Source organism: Condylura cristata, unplaced genomic scaffold (assembly GCF_000260355.1).
Source record: "Condylura cristata isolate star-nosed mole 26May11 unplaced genomic scaffold, ConCri1.0 scaffold00007, whole genome shotgun sequence".
Lineage (NCBI taxonomy): Eukaryota > Metazoa > Chordata > Mammalia > Eulipotyphla > Talpidae > Condylura > Condylura cristata.
This window is the reverse complement of record NW_004567108.1, coordinates 64632120-64651515: the sequence shown is the minus strand read 5'-3', so window position 1 is coordinate 64651515 and position 19396 is coordinate 64632120. Positions and strand designations below refer to the sequence as shown.

Below are 19396 nucleotides of genomic sequence, written 5' to 3'. Positions count from 1 at the left end.
CCATGTGGGTCACCTCCAAGGTCAGTGATCGAACTTGTGCTGAAGTGGCTGTGGCCAGCTTAACAGTGCTGTGCTTTAACCTGCTGCACCACCAGAGTGTAAGTTTCTGGATAAGGTAGGTAGCATCTACCGAGCTAACTATCATAATCTAAGGCTGACATGATATAAATGCTTAATAAACATACTAAACACTGATGAATGAATTTTACATTATCTTTCAGTGACAAAAGCAGGGAAAAAGGTTAAAAGTAGAGTGAAAAATGGGCTGAGAAATAGAAGCATGGCTTGGAAGAATTTCTCAGGTAAGTACAATTCCATTTATTCTGTGTTAGAATCAATCATCTTTTTATTTTCTGCTTTTCTCTTATTCATCCTAAAGTACTCCCTAAGATTACTATAATTTAATTGCTTGCTGTGGGGACCTAGCAGGACTATTAGCAAAATTGGGATTTAGTCAATTTTAACTATACATGTTAGGTTAGAAACTCTCTTCTATGGTCAGTTTAGAAAGTGAGTTCAGGCCCTCCCTGGTGGTGCAATGGGTTAGGATGCAGCACTGCCACCTAGCAGCAGCGGCCTCAGTTGAGTTCGACCCTTGGCCTTGGAGGTGATCCACATGGTGCAGTAGACCTCTCCTGTTTTATCCATTGCTCCCCTCAGCAGTGCATTTCAGTTGTTCCACCTGTTCTGCTCCACACTCTGTCTCTGGTAAAGCCTCTTATCGCCCTTGCACTTCTGGCGTGTACCCCAGTTCTGTATGCATAAATAAAAAAATCTTAAAAAAAAGTGAGTTCAGTATTCACTCGCTTTAGAAAGTAACTCACTAGAAAGTTATAGCAAGTATTTCCCTATACAACTATACCAAAAAGTAATCAAATAGCAGACCAGGAGATGGTTCTGTTTACAGAAGTATTTCAGCTAATTTTGTAGCTCTCATGCTGTTAATTATCAGTAGCTATTAATATCACAAAAAGAGAAGGAACCAGATAAGTGATGAAAGACCACAATACCACCTGTAAAGTCTTATTCTTAAACCTCTCTCCTCCCCTCCGAAGATGATTTAATCCAAATTTGATCATATCCCGAGATCCAACTGCCAATTTACAGGGAACCCAGAGTAAACAGGGACATGTCAAAATTAGCCATGGAGGTATTATCAGCAAAATTCAGATTATGGAAAACTTTTTTAAGACAAGAAACTTTGGTTCGTCAGCAAATAAATAACAAGAAAACAAGACTAAAAATGGCTTCACGATATTTTAACAGTGGGATCTGAAACAATCAAGTCTCTGGGCAGGTGATGTTTAAGCTCAGGCATACATGAAAAGAAGCTGACCAAGTGAAGTGGGACAGAATCTTGCACAAACAGACCATACAGGAAAAAGCCCAGTCAATATGAGGCACTCAAAAGTCAGTGTCGCTAAAGTGATGAAAGAGTGTGTTAGGTAGAGATAATTTATATAGGTCATAATAAAGGGTTATCTTATTTTAAGAGTAAAGGGAAGCTAACAAGATCTCCAATGAGGGTAATTTACTCTTTATAAAATGTTGCTGGCAAGGTGGATGTGAGCAAGAAATGGGTAAGCGAGGGGATACTGTGAACTTCCACATGGTGGTAGAGTTAAAGTGAACTAACTAAGGTAGAGGCCTTAGTTAGGTCATCCTGCAGTGAAAGTCAAACAGAGTGAATTTCATTTTCAATTAGTGTCAATGGAGTTTGTCTCTGGAACAAATAACAAACAAAACAAATGAACAAAGAACAAGAAGTTACCATATGAACAGATCCTATAAAAGATAAGATTAAAGGAATCCTGGTATAGCTGAAATAAAAGTTGTAAATACATGTATCTTTTAATATCAAAGGCGCTGCTACAGTGCCACATTTAACTATGACCGAAAGTAGCCAAATAGCCCTAGCAATATTAGTGCTACATGAACACAAACTGGTGGGAAAATCCATGCCAAAAACCAAGCAGTTTGTCATGTTCCACAATATTATCAGAAGGTATCATTTTAACACTGGATGAATACTGGCCCCCAATTTACTACTTTTAAGAGCTCTCATGTACATTACAAACAATGAAACAATACGTGGAAGTATTATGGCGAAAACCACATCTGAAGAATATCTGAACATATGAAGATAATATTTTCCTGACACTTTTCTACACACAGACATGTGTTGACATATGTATAGTAAGTAAGGTTATAATAATTTAATTTACTAACATTTATATTTAAAAAGCATTTATTAACAATTACTGTATGCCAGATACTGTGCTAGCTGTTTGGGATATAATAGTAAGCAAACACAACAGTTTAAAGGAAAACACAACAGCTTTAAAAAGGAAAAGCAGATAGTTAAACCAACAATAAATTGCGCTACAAGCTGTGAGAAGAGACGTCAAGAGTAACTGAGAGTACTTTCTTTTCTAGGAAGGTAGGAACAAGAAAAACATCCAGGAAAAAGTGCCATTTAAACTGAAGGAAAGAGTGAGTAAAACTCATACAATGAACTGACTACAGCAGAACAGGCAAAGGGGACATTGTGTGGAAGGTCTGGGCATGATCGTGGACTACAGGAAGGAGAGAATGGTAAGAAGTGGGGACAGGTAGTCAGAGATACTACTGGAAAAACAGGCAATTAAGAATCTAGATTCTACTGTAATGAAGTGGGAAGTCAGTGAAAGGTTTAAACAAGTGATCTGACCTGTGTTTTGGAAGGATCAATAATCAAAATATGAAGAAAATACTATGAAGGCAAGACTGAAGGCTAAAACAAAAGTTAGATTTCTATATAAAAAGAGATGTAATTTATCATTTAACATTTCCATGTATAGACCATGCAGCTTCCATGATGCCAGAACTGTTTTCTGTTCAATTTTCTATTTTTAGCACTCAATATGGTATCTCACATGCAATATTTATTAATTAAAATAACTTTTAATAGTTATTAACAACAATAGCTACTACTTTTATGACTATCTACTACATGCCACTACTTTTATTATGGAAGAAACAATAACAAACTCAAGAGTTTACGACTTTGCTAGCTAGAAGGTATGGAAGTTAGTCTCAGGTCTAGCGATTCTAGTTACTTAACCATTTATCCATTTGATGGACTAATAATTTAAAACTTAACCTACTGATTAATAGTCATGATGTTCCTGTTGCTGCTATTAAAATATGATCTCTTCAAACACGTCTGGCAATTCTTAACTGATTATCTCACTAACAATTCTTAACTGATTATCTCACTAACATAAATCTTTGATTTGTGATAAGTCAAAGATCAGGCACATTATAGATTTTGAGACATTTTACAAATCTAGTCTTCAGAAAGGTTCATTTTCACACAATTAAGAGCAGTATATGAGAATGTCTGTTAACTTATCATTGCCAATACTAAGAGTTATTGATCTTTGCCAAATACTGGTCTCCAAATAAATTTCATTTTGGTTGTAGTTTAAATTTATACATCCTTACTAATAAAGGTGATCATCTTTTCATGTGTTTACAAATTTCCTTCTTTTATTTCTTGTTTATGCCCTTTGTCCACACATTAAAATCTTTAAATAGCTGATTTGTAAATATCTTTATGAATATGAAATATTAGTTTTTTCCTAGCCATATACATTTGCAAATAATATTCTGATTTTTGTTTGTTTATGTGAAATTCATTGATTCCTTCTTCTATGGTTTTCTATCCATGTCATAATAAAAATTCAGATCATATACTATTCTATCTATATTTTTCAGTTTTCACTTTAACACTAAATCTAATCTATTTAGAATTTGTTCTTATTTAAGAAATATGGAATTGATTAAATTTTTATTTTTTAAATGGATAGCTGGGTGATTGGACAGTTAAGACTTAAAAGTACATTATAATTAGAATATGAATCAAAGTGCTAATATGTCTAATTCTAAGGAAAAAAGTTATCTTGTCCCTACAACTATGTAGGAATGCATAATAGACAAAGCAAGAACCTAAATGTATTATTTAAATGTAATTTCTTTTTTCCTAATTTACCATCTCTAACTTAAAGAGTTTTAGTATTACTAAAAATACTAAAATAAAGTATCTCTGTTTTCACTCAGTAAAATTAAATACTGAAATGAGACATTTTGATTTAAATTTTAATGAATAAAAGCATCAAATGAATTTAATGAAAATTACCATCTATAGATTTAAGTGGGAGTATTTTTTTTATCAATAGCAGGAAAATTAACATCATTTTAGTGAAACTATTAAGAAAATCATTCATATATAAGATGAATATTCACTGAAAAGAAATGTGGAGAAGACAGAATACTTCTCACTATAATTCTGTTACTTTAGGATGCACTTCAATACAATAATTTATGAAAGTATAACAAGATAATAAAATCAACTTGACTTCTATAATATAAACAATGTGATTAACAGCTACACATGATTAGGCTACATCTCTTTTAATTTTTATAAGTATTAGAGAAACTCCTTCCAATAAGATTAATACATAATCTTAAGAACAACAGAAAATAAGAACTCTAAAAAATATATCTGCAAATAATTCATTACAGAAAGAGCACACATATTTGCTGCAAGCAATAATATATCTAGGTCATATGATATATATAACCAAACTACAGCTTAGTATTTTTTTTTAAATAAACTTTTGCTCAAACTAACCATTTTTGACTAAAATAGAAACACACAATTTAGAACTATACTTAGGAAATATACTTAGGAATTCTGAAGGCATAATTGCTAGATGTAATAAAAATAAATGATGGCATTTTGAAACTAAATTCTTCTGGAGCTATTCTTGCAGGAATAACAAACTTACAGATCATTCTGAGACCCATTCCACTTCACATTCCTTTAAAGTATTTAAATGGATAAGTTAAAAACAATACAATAAAATTATTTACTTACCTGACCACTACCAGATGTTGCCATGTTGATTTCTGCCACTCCCTGACCTTCATTCTGCCGCTCAGCTTCATGTGAGCCAGCTTCATGCTTGTTTTGAGATGATCTCTGTTAATATGGAATTCATATCATTACAAACAAAAGTGATGTATGCTTTCTTAGCTCACAGCTTGCTTTTTTTCTTTCTCCTTTTAGAGCTCTGAATCCATCAATTATAAAGGCTCACAAAGGGACAAAACTGCACTGCACACTTCACAACCTCAAGCATCTTTGGCAGTCGACTATTTTGGTCAGAAGAAAGTGAAGTGTGTCCCTTGAGTATTAGAGCTGCACAAGACAAAGGATTTTCTGAGACTCACAGGAACATCATCCTTCACCAGCTGTGCTCATATCACTATCAGGAAAATAATCCAAATAGCACAAATAACTGTCTTTTCTACAATGCCACATGGTTTTGGCATTTAATGGAGCTGCAAAATTAAGATTTAAAAAAATGCTTAGAAGTATTTTGTGGAACTATAGTTATACATATAATATCTATGTGTGTGTGTGTTAATAAAAGTCAAATAAACTCAACAGTTAAAATTCTTAGATTTAAACCAAAGTCCTTTTCCAAGGTAACAACCATCTGCTCTATGAGATGAAAGTGACAGATTAGATCCAGTAAAAGCTTCATTTCAAGATCATATCTAGTACAAAGAAGTCACTTTGTAAAAAACTCCAGCAGAGTATAAAAAAAACCAAAATATTTATTAAAGAGATTACCAATGTACTTGTACTAGGAAAATTATATCCTAAAATAAAATTTATACTTTAAGAAATCTGACATAATAGTGGATTACAAAATGCTTTCCTCAGGAGTTTCTTTACACATCATCTTTCCTAGGTCATTTACAACATGACTTAAAGGATGAACATGCTAAATAAAACTATGTAGGCAAAAGAGAGAGAGATATAATAACTCAGAAATAGAAAAAACAGTACTATGTGAAAAGCATACCAGAATATTCAATAAATTAAAAAAGTAGACATAAAATCAATTTAGAGACAATGAATCACAGATCCCTAAAATCATAAAGACTTAAGACAAAGGTATTCAAATATATCACTATAAAAGCAATCACTGAGCATCTGTTAGTTGCTTGTACTAGGTGCTGGGGAATACAGAGTTAGCAAAACTAGACTTTTTTCTATGTACCCTTGGAAGTGATAGTCTAGTCAGGGATACTGTCAAATAAGGAGAGAATCACAGGTTAAAATTTAACAAAGCACTTGAAAGAAGGGTAGAAAGTGCAAAGAACATGCAACAGAGGGGGTTTGGGGAAAGAGTTTTCACAAGTGTCCTAGATTTTAGGTAAACAGATCACATGCAAAGGCTCTGAGGTGGGAGGAAGTATGTCAAAGGATCATGATGTGGTATGGGACAAAAAGATGATAAATTCACTGACTGCTGAATTTTAGGGTTATTCTAAAATTTAGGGTTATAGATGACACTAGTTTACATCTCACTAGTACTAGTTAATTAATGGAAAATGTTAAAGGCAAATTGATTCTTTTAGAGTAAAATTATAATGATCTAAGTAGGTAGGAAACAGGTGAACGGTTAATGTATTAATATAAACGTGAGATGATAGTACCTTGCCTAAGGAGCAGAGAGATAAAAGAAAGACACAGAGGCAAACCTGAAGGACTTCATGGTAGACTGGATATTATGAGCAGAAGAAGAGATCTGTTGTCAAGAATTACTCACTTGTTCTTTAGTGGAAACAGATTAATAAATAATGATGGTATAATTCACAGGCAGAAAGGATGCCCTGAAGGAACTCCATGGGTTTTGTGGACTCCACCCCAACTCCAGACCACAGCCATCAAGACATAGGGAAACTACAAATCCCATCATCACAGACGGGAGGATTGCTGGGACCTGCGGGTGGAGTTAGGCAGCTAGGTTTTGGTGTAAAACCAGACATGTGGATATTGGGGGCACCTTTGGTTTTTGATTCTTCACTTGCTTGCTCCTGCACTTCTTGGCTCTTGGCTTTCACTGGCAGGATGCATTACTAATTTACCACCCTCCCTTTGGCCCTTAAATATTCATCTCCTCATTTCCCCTACTTTTATAAATAAACCCGTTAGTAACTTTTTTTGTGTGTGTCTGTAGCTGAATATTTTTTTAAGTCATTTTTAAGTGCATGTGTGGGGCCCACAATCAGGCAACCCATTTCATAGCAGGGTTGCCCTGTAACAGTAATACAAAGGAGAATAAGTGTTGTTTGGAAAGAGGATCACAAGGAGGGTTGAGGAGGAAATCATTATTTATGTCTTAGATATGCTGCATTTATTGTAAAGTACTTTTGAGACATTAGGTGAAGATACAGATTAGGCACATAAATTTTAGAGTCTGGAACCCAGTAGTAGAAATATAAATTTGAATGTAAATAACATATAGATTAAGTAAAGTCCTAATCATAAATGAGATGGTCTTAGGGAGAGATAATAGAAAAGATAAATATGCCTTAGGAATGCCTAGAATTATAGTCCAGATAAACAAACACAGTTCTATAAAGGTCAAATGATTGGGAAGAAGCCAAAAAAATGTTTCATAGATTCCAAGAGAAGAAGATTTAAACAACTGCAAGTGTTCAACACACAATGTGGAAAATGTCAAGATGAAGATCAAAATGTCAATTTAATTTAATATGGAAGTTACTGAATGACCCATCGGTGAAACTATCAGAATAGAAACTAATTTTAATAAGACAGAATTGAAAATCCAAAGCACAGGAAGGAAGGCTGAATGCTTCCTGGTAGGAAAGACAGCAACTATATTCTCTGTGAAGAGGTAGAATTAGTAAAGAGTTGAAAGCCATTTCAAATAGAACAGGTGATCCAGAGAAACACATTCCTGCAGGACTGCAATGCTATTTATGATGATGATGATGATGATGGAGGAAAGAACAGAAAAAGACCACAAGGTCAGGAACCTGTGTCACACAAGGAGGTGGGGTAGAGGGATTAACTTAGCTAGTAAACCCAGCTGTAGAAAGTAAGATCCTTAGGCTCCTACACCTAGATCAGGAGGCACAAGACCCAGGAAGGTTATCAGATTGCTGTAAGGTATATCTGGAGCACAGGTCTGAAAATTAAGATATAGAGATTAAAGAACAAACCATCTACCCACGAAGATGAACCCCTTTCTACCCAAAGATTATAAAACGTAATGCTGCCACCACAGCAGGGCAGTTTTTCTGCCCACTTGTGACCTGTACCTGCTGGGACTTCTTTCTGACCTTCCTTAGTGCAGGCCACTCTTCTAAGGCTACCCGCCTACAATTAAGCAGGCCTCTCTCAGCAAACCTGCCCCTTTGGGGCAGCTCTTCCTGCCCACTTGTGTTTATGCAAGTGTCCTTTATTCTTCTGTCCCTTTCCCTAATAAACCTGCTCTTCTAAACATATGACGATTCTGTGACGTGGAGAATCACTGCATGCCTCTAAAGGGGAGCTTTGGTGAAACCTTTCCCAGAGTGAACCCAAGGACCCTACTCTCCAAAACCACTGACTCCAAAAACCACATCATCTGTTGCCCAACATAGGACTTTTCAAGGTATCGGTAAGATTTCTCCAGTTTCTCTATTACTGTGCTCTTAAGAGCTCTTTCTGAAAGGAATAGGTGTTCAGTGACTATCTGTCCTGCATGGACTGATGGGCTCAGGTCAACGCTACTCTGTGGTGGGCCCTAAAATGTGAGGGAACAGCTTTTCAATAACTCTTAGTCCAATCAGGTGAACCCCTTGTACCTCTCTCTCTCTGCCTCACTAGCTCAGTGGAGCCACCATTTTTCTCTCTACCATGGGGAGAAGAGCTCTCTCCTGAGTTCTGTTTTCAAACCAGGTCTTATCCTTGCCACTAAAAATAGTGGGTATGGGTCAGCCATATAAGAGGCTATTAGGGCTTACTGCCATTTTCTAGAAGACTGCTGTGAAAGAATAAGTTGGTGTGTAGCTCTAGTCCTGCCAACCACAACATAGAGGTGCAGCAACGCAGGAAGTCATACTATACATTCCACATGTCCCACCCTACGCTCTCTACCTCTTATGTTTAAAAAAAGGCTGGGACCTACCTGCTTTTTACAACCTCTCACTACTGCTTTTCTCTGACTAGGACCACAATCTTTCATTGCTTTTTTCCTCCATCATAATTAACTACAAATAAACGTACCTGAAGTACCCAGTAAACCATTCTGACTTCCTACTGGTCAGTCCAAATATTTCCCCTCTGTGACTCCTCTCACACCTACTCTCTCTCTTCCAAATGTATCTGTCTTAAGTGCCTTCTTACATCACAGTACTTTAATAGTCTCCTTCCCTTGCTATGAGGACCACATTTCCTCTCCTTGGTTCATAAATGTGCCTTTGAGATTCAACTCTAAACATTTTTGTTGTATATGGCTTAATTTTAAGGCTCATTGAAGACTAACTTCAGTCAATTATTTTAGCTACTGATGTGTTAGAGCTAGGCTTCTGGTCCTGCACTGTAACTCATTTTCTGAAATGTCCTTGCTAACTGGTATTAAAGCCACACGTAGACTGAACGCAAGTTACCTTTCCTTAAAGAATTTCTAGATAACAAGGAGAAGAGTCATTAGTCAACAGTTCCCCTTTAATCTTTTGGCTTGCTACCAGCTTATTACCCTCTGTTATTCTCAGGGAACAATGGGATACACAGAAGCTATTTATATACTGATACTTGAAAATTACACTTTGGGACCCCAAATATTCAGGCTGATAGGGCAATTTTCCATAGCAGGAGAAGGCTCAGGAGCTCAAAGACTAACTAGTTAAAGCTTTAAAGTTTCAAATTCTCCTCCCACCTGGACACATGCCAATTAAGGATCCCAGATTCTGAGACAGCCTTCCTTTCCACCTAGAGAAGAGAGAATGGCAGGGGTAGATAATAAGTAGAGATGCCTGGGGATGCTCAGGCCCAGGGGTCTCAAATTGGGACACCCACAAAAACATGAGCACTCCCTGGGGGTACACCATCGCTACACCCACTGTGGACCCACTGTTACCTAGCCATGACAGGTTCAACTTCTCTTTCAGGCACTAATCCATGGTGGGATCTGCTCACTCAATTCCCACAGACTCTCCTTTGGATTGTATCTTGAAGAATTATAAGAAATTAGGCCTCATTATTTTACTTGTTTTTACTATATATGTGTGTGTATATACATCTATTTTTACATTATTCTTTATTTTGTACATTTTTCCATCTTGGTTGTAATCCCTTTGGACTTTTCACCACCAATTCACCCATGTGTCATAATCATAGTCCCATGTGCTCTTCCCACTCCAGTTTTGATCCTATTTCCTTCTCCAACCCTGTAGAATGTCTCTGGTTTATACTTGTTTGTTGAATTTCACTTTTATTTTATTAAAATTGCTTTTTTGTTTCTTTCCTGATCCCTTACACTCCTGCTATGAGTGAAACCATCTTGTACTTTTCTTTTTATTTCTGGCTTATTTCACTAATAAGCATGGTCCCTTTCGGCTCCATCCATGTTGCCTTAAAAATTATGAGTTTATCTCTTTTTTTTTTTTGATTGTTGAGTAATATTCCACAGTGTATATGGACCATATCTTCTTGATCTACTCATCTATTTTTGGGCATCTGGGTTGACTGAACACTTTCCTATTGCAAATAGTGCAGCCAAAAACATAGGGGTGCAGGTGTCCTTTTGAATCTGTTTTTGTGTCCTCTGGGTAGATACCTAAGAGTGGAATTGCTGGGTCATATGGAAGCTCCATTCTTAGCAGCTGGTCTCAACTATTTTAAAGGAAAGACTTTAATTCACTACTGTAATTCAGCCTGGCCTCTTTAACCATTAATGGAATCTTAAACTATACCACCCTTCCACAATTAGATGTTTTGCAGAAGATAAAATAAATGGGTTGAGGTCTCAATATGTTTTGGCCTTTATGGCCTCACAGCAAGACTTGAACTTGAGCAAAGTTTGCCAGATATGCCTGGCCAAAAAAGACTCCTTTTTTAAACCCCCCAAAAGAGGATTCTACAAATATCTAGATGACCCTTTACTTGCCAGGACTTCTTGGTCTACTACCCCGAGCCTCCAGCTAACTTTTAACCTGAAACACTCTTGGACTCTCCAAAGTTACCACCCAAGACTATCTTTAACAGAATTAAGTCCTCCTGGGTAAACTTAGAGTGGGACTTCTTACCAATACTTTGGCTAAATTCTGTCCACTCCAGGAGGAGGCCAATGGAGACTCTGAGTCCATGTGCCCTTCTTTATGGCTGACCTGATGCAGTATAAGCAAAGACTTGGCAGATTTTCTAAGGACCCTGGAAGATTTACAGATGAGTTTCAGGTCCTTGCCCCAGTATTTCAGCTTATGTAGCGATATATTCATATGATTCTCTCCACCTGTGCACTGTGTAGAAAAACACAATTTGGGCTGAAAGCTCATAATTTACTGATGACCTAGTGAGCAGAAAGTCATACCAATTTAATGTGGGAAACACTGAGGATCTCCAGTAATGATCCTAGTCAGAATTAGCAGAGAGGACAGGAGATTCTTCCATGGCCCTAAATCTCCTTATCTTTACCTTCAGATCTTTGCTCCTGACACTCCCTATGGCATGCAGTCTGATACCTGCTTGGGTCTCGTGCCTCCTGATCTAGGTGTTGGCACCTGAGGATCTTATTTTCTATAGCTAAGTTTACTGGATATATTAATCCCTTCTACCCCCACCTTCTTGTGTGAGACAGGTTCCTGACCTTGTGGTCTTTCTCCCTTTCTATTCTTTCCTCCATCATTCACAACATTAAAAAAAAAAAATCTAATGTTTATTTTGCACTAGTCATTTAGCTTCTATAATTTCTTTAATCCACACACAAAACTTTGAGATAGGAACTACTATTATACCCATTTTACAGATGAAGAAACTGACGCACAGAGAGGATAAGTATCTGGCTTCCAGTCACAAACCCAGATGGTGGTCAAGGCAGAACTGTTAATTACCACTCAGATGCGCTGACACTAGAGCACAATTATTTTACACTTCTTTTGTTTTCTTTTGTCCTCCCTCTTTCCTTATTTTTACTTCCCTTTATCTTTTTATTGATCCTAGACCTGCCTGCAATTTAGAAAATTTTTAATTTTATTTTTAATGAAGTACAATTGTTTTACAACATTGTTATTATTTTGACAGTATAGAATTTCAATCCTCAAGTTGTCAATGTAGCTCTCTGCTACCATTAAAGCACCATAGTTCCCTGTGCTCTCTCCTCCCATCCCCATCTTATCCCTTCTCTTCTGGACATCTGACATCTATGGTCAGCTTTCAAAGGCGGTTCTTTGAGTGCTACAACTACCTATAATACTGAAAGAAGAGAGGCTGTTGCTGATTCTTATGAAAGAATAATCCTAACTAGTATCCTCATTTCCATATTTGTTGGACAACTTCTCCAAAGTTTTCTACCCACAGGACTGGAAATCTCTCTTTAAAAACAATTTTCTTGAGATATTCACATACCATAAAATTAACCCATTTTATGTGTACAATCCAATTTACTAAGGATCACCATGGTCCACACTTAGAATGTTTTCAGTATTCTAATAGGAACCCCTTGTGTCCTTTTACAGTCAATCATCATTATCACTCACTACTGCTTCCTTATGTTTTTATAAATTTGCTTTTTCTTACAAATGGAGTACTGTGGCCTTATGTCTAGCTTCCTTTAATCACATGTTTTTGAGATTCATACATGTCATATTTATGTGTCAGCAATTTCTTCTACTTTATTATTACATTTTGTTTATTTACTAGCTACTATACGTTTGCATTATTTCTTCTTTTAGGCCATTATGAATAATACAAACATAAACACTCATGGTGAAGTCTTTGTATGGTCATACATTTTCATTTTTGTTGGCTACCCATAGTGGTTTTCCACTTTATATTCTCATAGCTATGTATGATGGCTTCGGCTAACCTACATTGATGAACATCCTCATCAATGCTTAGTATCATGTTCATTCATTTTCACATAAAAGAAAGCAAGATATTGGATCACAATGGCATCTTAATGGGCATGTAGCAGAATTTTACTGTGCTTTGATTTGTATTTTCCTAATGCCTAGTGATATTGAGCATACTTTCATATGCTTGATGGCTAATAAGCCATCCTCCTTTAATCTTTTCTGTAAAATGTCCATGCAAATCTTTGGCCCACTTTACAACTGGACTATCTCCTTATTAATGAGGTATTAAGAATACTTTGCATAGAATTTCAGTAAATATTTTCACTGGTCATTGCAAAACAATGCTAAAAACCCACTCATAGTTCCCATCCTTGGATCCCCCCAAACGTATTTATTTGTTAATAAATAATTTATGTTTGAAGGGATACACAAGAATGTGGTAGCAGTGGTGACCTCATGAACTGTAACTTCTGAGTTTTGTAATAATTACATCATTTGAATTAAGTTCAGTATCTAGACCTTGAACCAAAATTATTAGTAGGTGGGACATAGTATGAATCATGATGAAGAAATTATTTGGATGACGTATATTTTTCTTGTCAAGAGTGCCCATGAACTAATCTGTAAGTATCTAATCCCAGGTTCCCTGCCTCCCTCCCCCAGGTTTATGTTAAAACAATACGGAACAAGGAAACTATAACCAAATAAAGAAACTCCAAAATAAAGAGCTTGGCTCTTTCTTAAATGTGGCATGATACTTTCTTTTCATTTACAGTCATTAATCATTTATCTAAATATAACAATTTTAGGCTACAGCTGATATAAAACACTTTCAAAACAAAAGGAAGTAAGAAGATACTGTATCACAATGACATACAGCTGGTCCCAAATCCACTGATATGAATAAAAAATTTTGAACAAATACTAAAAATACAAACAAGCTCCAAACTGCAACAAACTTATAGTAGTGCTGGAAAATGAAGATAACTACTAACTAGTGACAAATCATTTTAGATTCTAGTCAGATGTCAGAAAAGTCGGCAAAATTTATCAATAAAGGCAGAGAAAAAAAAAGTCAGTAGAGTAATATTAGTAGAAAATACCAAAATAAAATTCAAGGTGAAAGTATCGTATTAAGTGGAATGAGGAAGACTATTTTATACAAATAAGAGATTAACCTGCTAGAATAACTCAATGTGAATACTGGTATAAATATGAAAACTTGTTAGATGCTGCCAAATAGCAATGAGAAAAGAAGCTGGATGGAAGGAGAAGAAACTAACTACAAAGCAGTTTGGAAAAAAAAAAAAAAACCCTCAAAGCAGAAAGTATCAAAAGAGAAAGTGTAAATGCAGTGCTTCTGAATAAAAAAGCTTTCTTTTAAAAAATAACTTAAAGAAGAAAAAAAAAAGACAGTTTGATGAAGGGGAATAAAGATAAACTTACAGTGAAGTCAACAGAGTCATAAAAACAAGAAAAGTGCATTTAACAATGTCAATGAAAATAAAAATAAATTAAAGAAATACTGCTTTTATTTAGTCCTCAAGATATTATAAAATGGTCTTACATTATAGTTGACTTATTTTGGCATAAGATAACCAGGTTAACTGCTTTTAGGAATCTGAGGATTACACTGTACTTAACTGTCTACATAGCAAATTATGTGTTTCTGTATTTCAAAATCAGATGCACTGAAGTCAGAATTTTAAAAAAGTAAGGTAGATATGATCATATGATGTAGGCAGAGAAGGCATTCAAGAATGTTCAAGTCCCATTTATGAAGACCCTTGAAATTCTCAGAATATAAGGAACATATCTCAACATAATAAAAACCATATATGACAAATCCACAGCCAATATTATCCTTAATGAGTTTAATAGCTGAAAGCCTTTCCTTTAAGATCAGGAACAAGATAAGGATGTCCACTATCACCATTGCTTTTCAACATAATATTGGAAGTCTGAGCAAGGGGATTAAAACAGGAAAAAAGACAAACAAGGAATCCAAATAGCGAAAGACGTAGTAAAACGATCATTACTTGCAGACAATATGATAACTTAGATGGAAAAACTTAAAACTCCATTAAAAAACTAATCAAAAACAAGTAACCAGTTTAGTAAAATAGCAGAATATAAAATCAACACTTGAAAGTCAGTGGCCTTCTTATACACAAACAACTAATCAGAAGATGTGGAAAACATTTAAAACCATCCTCTTTACAACTGAGACAAAGAAAATAAAATTCTTGGGTATAAACCAAAAAAGGAGGTAAAAGATCTATACAAAGAAAATTATAAAACACTGTTAAAAGAAATACAAAAAGATATAGAGATATGGAAACATATCCCCACTCAGGATAGGAAGAATTAACATCATAAAAATGGCCTTCCTACCAAAAGAGATTTATAGAGTTAATGCGATTCCAATAAAAATCTTAGACATTCTTGGCCCTCCCTGGTGGCACAGTGGGTTGAAGCACAGCACTGAGAAGCTGGAGCCACTTCCACATGAGTTCGATTCCCGCCTGTCCCGGAGGTGACCACATGGCGTGGCAGACCTCTTCTGACCCGCCCACTGCTCCCCTCAGTAGTGTACTTCGTAGATCTGCCTGTTCTGCTCCCCACTCTGTCTCTGGTAAAGCCTCTCGCCACCCCTGAGCCTCTAGCCTGTCCCCCAGTTCTGTATGAACAAATAAATAAATCTTTAAAAAAAAAGATTTTTAGACATTCTTCAAAGAAAGAGAACAAATATTGATGAGATTCATATAGAACCACAAAAAATCAAGAATAACCAAAACTCTCCTGACTAAAACAAAAGTGAATGGATGTATTGCATGCTCAAACTTCAAACTATACTACAAAACCATTAATCAAAACTTCATGGTACTGGAAAAAGAACAGACACAAAAACCATGCCATCACATAAACCCAGTTTTATGGATAACTAATCTTTGACAAAGGAGGAAAGAAAATGAAATGGAACAAAGAAGTTTGTTCAACAAATGGTGCTGGCAAACAGGCCTGCTCTGTGCATAAAAATGAAGCTAGATGACTACCTTACACCATAAACAAAAACAAAATCAAAATGGATGAAAGCACTAGACATAACGGAAACCATAGAATATATAGAAGAAAATACTGGTGAAATATTACATGACATACACCTCAGTAACGTCTTTAAAGATACATAACCCAAAGCAAAGATAATGAAGGAAAGGGTAAACAGTTGGGCTACATCAAGTTAAAGAGCTTCTGTACAGTAAGAAACATTACACAAAACATAGAGAAACCCCATTGATTAGAAGAAAATTTTTGACACAATACTAATGATAAAGGACTGATCACAAACATATATAGAGAGCTGACAAAAATCAACAAATATAAAGTGAACAATCCCATCAAAAAATGGGCAGAAAAGTTACAAAGACATTTCTAAAGAGGAAATGGATGGCCCACAAGCATATGAAAAAATGTTCAACATCACTTGTAGTAAGGGAAATGCAAATCAAAGACAAAATGAAATACTATCTCACATAGTGAGAATGGCACATAGTAAAACAACTAGCAACAATAAATGTTGGTGAGGATGTGGAGAAAAAGGAACTCTCCTACACTGCTGGTAGGAATGCAAACTGGTCCAACCACTATAGAAAGCTTTTTGAGGTTTCTCAAACTGCTAAAATTGGAGCTTCCATATGACCCAGCAATCCCACTCTTAGGTATTTACCCAAAGGACACAAAAACATTAATTTAAAAGAACACCTACACCTCTATGTTTATTGCTGTTCTATTTACAATAGGGAAGATGTGGAATCTACCCAAACACCCAAAAATAGATCAACAAAATGTGGTATATGTACATTATGGAATATTACTTAGCAATCAAAAAGGGGATAAACTTATGCCATTTGCAGGAACATGGAGCTGGAAGTGACAATGTTTAGTGAAATAAGACAGAAAAGAGAAAAGGAGTGTAAGGGATCAGGGAGGAAAAAAGAAAGAAAGAAAAGCAATTGTAATAATGCAAAAACGAAAATCAACAATTATAAAACAGAGACATTCTACAGGGGCAAGAAGGGAAAAGGATCAAAACTGGGGCAGGAAGAAGCACAGGAGACTATGATGGTGGCACATGGCTGAATTGGTGGTGGGAAGTCCACAGGGATTATAACTGAGAGGAAAAAATATACAAAATGAATCATAATGTATAAACAAAAGTGAAGTAGGATAAAAATATTCTTAGAAATAATAAATGAGCTAATAATAATAAATTTCTGGGCTCTAAGCTTTAAAAAGTTAGTTTTCACATCAAAAGCTGCTGTCTTCCCTGTGTATAGATGCATCTACAATAAGTTTTTGGTTTAAAACAGAATGGTTCATTATTCAAGTATCCTTAGAATGGATGCATGGATAGAAAATATGTGATGGCAATGACAGAACATGCACTCTGCCATATTTTTTATGGACATACAAGTTATCCCTCCTAATATAAAAGCCAGACATACTCACTATAAAAATTAGAAAAGCCCAGCTACAATAAAAAAAAGGGTACATTAAGATATTTTTTGCCCTTTCAAATTATTTTTCATGCACACACTAGTTTTTTAAAATGAGGTCAAAGTTGTATATACATTTTTAGATATCATAAGCACTTTAAACAATGTTTCATCATATTTTTAGGAATTATATCTATAAAACACTAATGTGTTGATGTTTTACTCTCTTTTCTTTTTAAAAAGATTTATTTATTTATGTATACAAGAACTGGGGTACAGGTCAGAGGTTCAGGGGGTGAGAGAATTCACCAGAGAGAGTGGGGAGAAGAACAAGCAGAATGACTGAAATACACTATTGAGGGGAGCAGCGGGTAAGGCAGGTGAGGTCTGCTGCTGCACCATGTGGGTCCGCCCCCAGGTTAGCTGTAGACTGAACTCAAGTGCTGCCGTGGCTGGCGATTAACCCCTGTGCCACCATGAGGCCCTCATTATGTAATTTTTATATGATCTGGGATGTGAGTCTGAATCTGGCTGCATAGAAAGACTTTCCACTAGTTATAAACTTAGCTTGTGCAATAAACAGTAGTGTCTCATGCTCGCCTGCTCTATCCCAGCGTATTTTTTTTCTTTGGGAGGTATTATTTTCCTATCTCTAAATAACCTACTTTTTAATGATAGTTCTGCACATTTTTAGTTTTATGCATCATTTATTGGTTTCCTATTATGAAGACTGGATTCTCTTTACCACTATCTTAGCCTCAACATTACACACAACTTTTTGTTTACGGAGTTAAAGAGTACCTTTTTTGTTTTGATTTTCTTTTTTAAAAAATATTTTATTTATTTATGCATACAGAAGTGGGGGATAGGCCAGAGGCGCAGGAATGGTGAGAGGATTCACCAGAGACAGAGTGGGCATCAGAACAGGCAGATCAACAAAGTATATTGTTGAGGGGAACAACGGGCGAGACATGGGAGGTCTGGGGAGTTCGAACCCTATTGAACTTGAACTGAAGATACCACAACTTGGCTTAGCTTTGCAGTGCAGTGCTCGAACATGCTGTGCCACCAGGGAGGGCCCTGCTTTGATTTTCTGTGTATTGATGCAATCTTCATTTTCCTATAATGTAAATTTCCTTTTGTTTCAATAAATTAAAAAACATTAAGTATTCTACTGATCGCACTTTCTTAGATTCATTTCTTCTGAATACTGTCAACCATTCCAATATGGACTGGTTACTTTTTTCTATCACTTGTTTCAGGTGTTCTCTCATTCTAGGGAGTCTTTGATCTCTTTCTTTCACATTGTATCTCCAATGTTTTGGATGCCAAATCACCATTTTTCTTGCTCAACAATTCACTTTATTTAAGTACACACTCTAATAATAAAATTTTGAAACTTTGCCTATTTGAAAATGGGTTTTTAGAGAAATTCTTCTCTAAAAAGATTTATGAGCAATCTGACTAGAGGTAAAATATTTCTGGAGCTTTGATTAAAGGTAAATTTATAGGCTGATGTGGTATAATAAAAATCATATCTTGCCTTTGTTGCTTTGTTTTTGGCACAGCGTTTCAAAAACACCTGAAATTTTCTTAATTTGTTATACAAATGAGGTGACTCAGTTTTTTAAACAACTTCTATTTGGGCACTGATCACCAGAAAGACCAACCATGTGCCTACAAAATTGAAAACTTTGGGCCAGTTGGACATGCATGGAAAGGAGGAGGTGGAAATTGAGTTTAGTCACTTACTTAAACAATCTTACCTACATGATGAAACCCCAATAAAAAAAGATTCCAAAGCTCAGTTAGTGAACAGACAACATGCTTGGTTGGCGAGTGACATCTCCAGATTCAAGGAGGAGAGAGCAAAGAAGTTCTGCCATCCTCTATCCCTCACCTTTCCCAGATTTTGCTCTACACGCTTCTTATTTTTGGCTCTTCCAGACTTCTAATTATTATAGTAAAGCCATAAT

General features: G+C 35.8%; 1 protein-coding gene across 2 annotated transcripts in view; it reads right to left on the bottom strand.

Annotated features, from left to right (window-relative positions):
• APC (adenomatous polyposis coli) overlaps positions 1 to 19396 on the bottom strand; it is a 116553-nt gene that overhangs the window by 34263 nt on the left and 62894 nt on the right. Inside the window, exon 7 of one of the 2 annotated variants that reach the window (XM_004678370.2) lies at positions 4922 to 5026. In XM_004678370.2, coding sequence (XP_004678427.1) covers positions 4922 to 5026 — 105 coding nt within the window. Of the gene's footprint in view, positions 1 to 4921; positions 5027 to 19396 lie in introns of those variants that run through there. The other variant, XM_012721808.1, reaches the window with a different exon arrangement.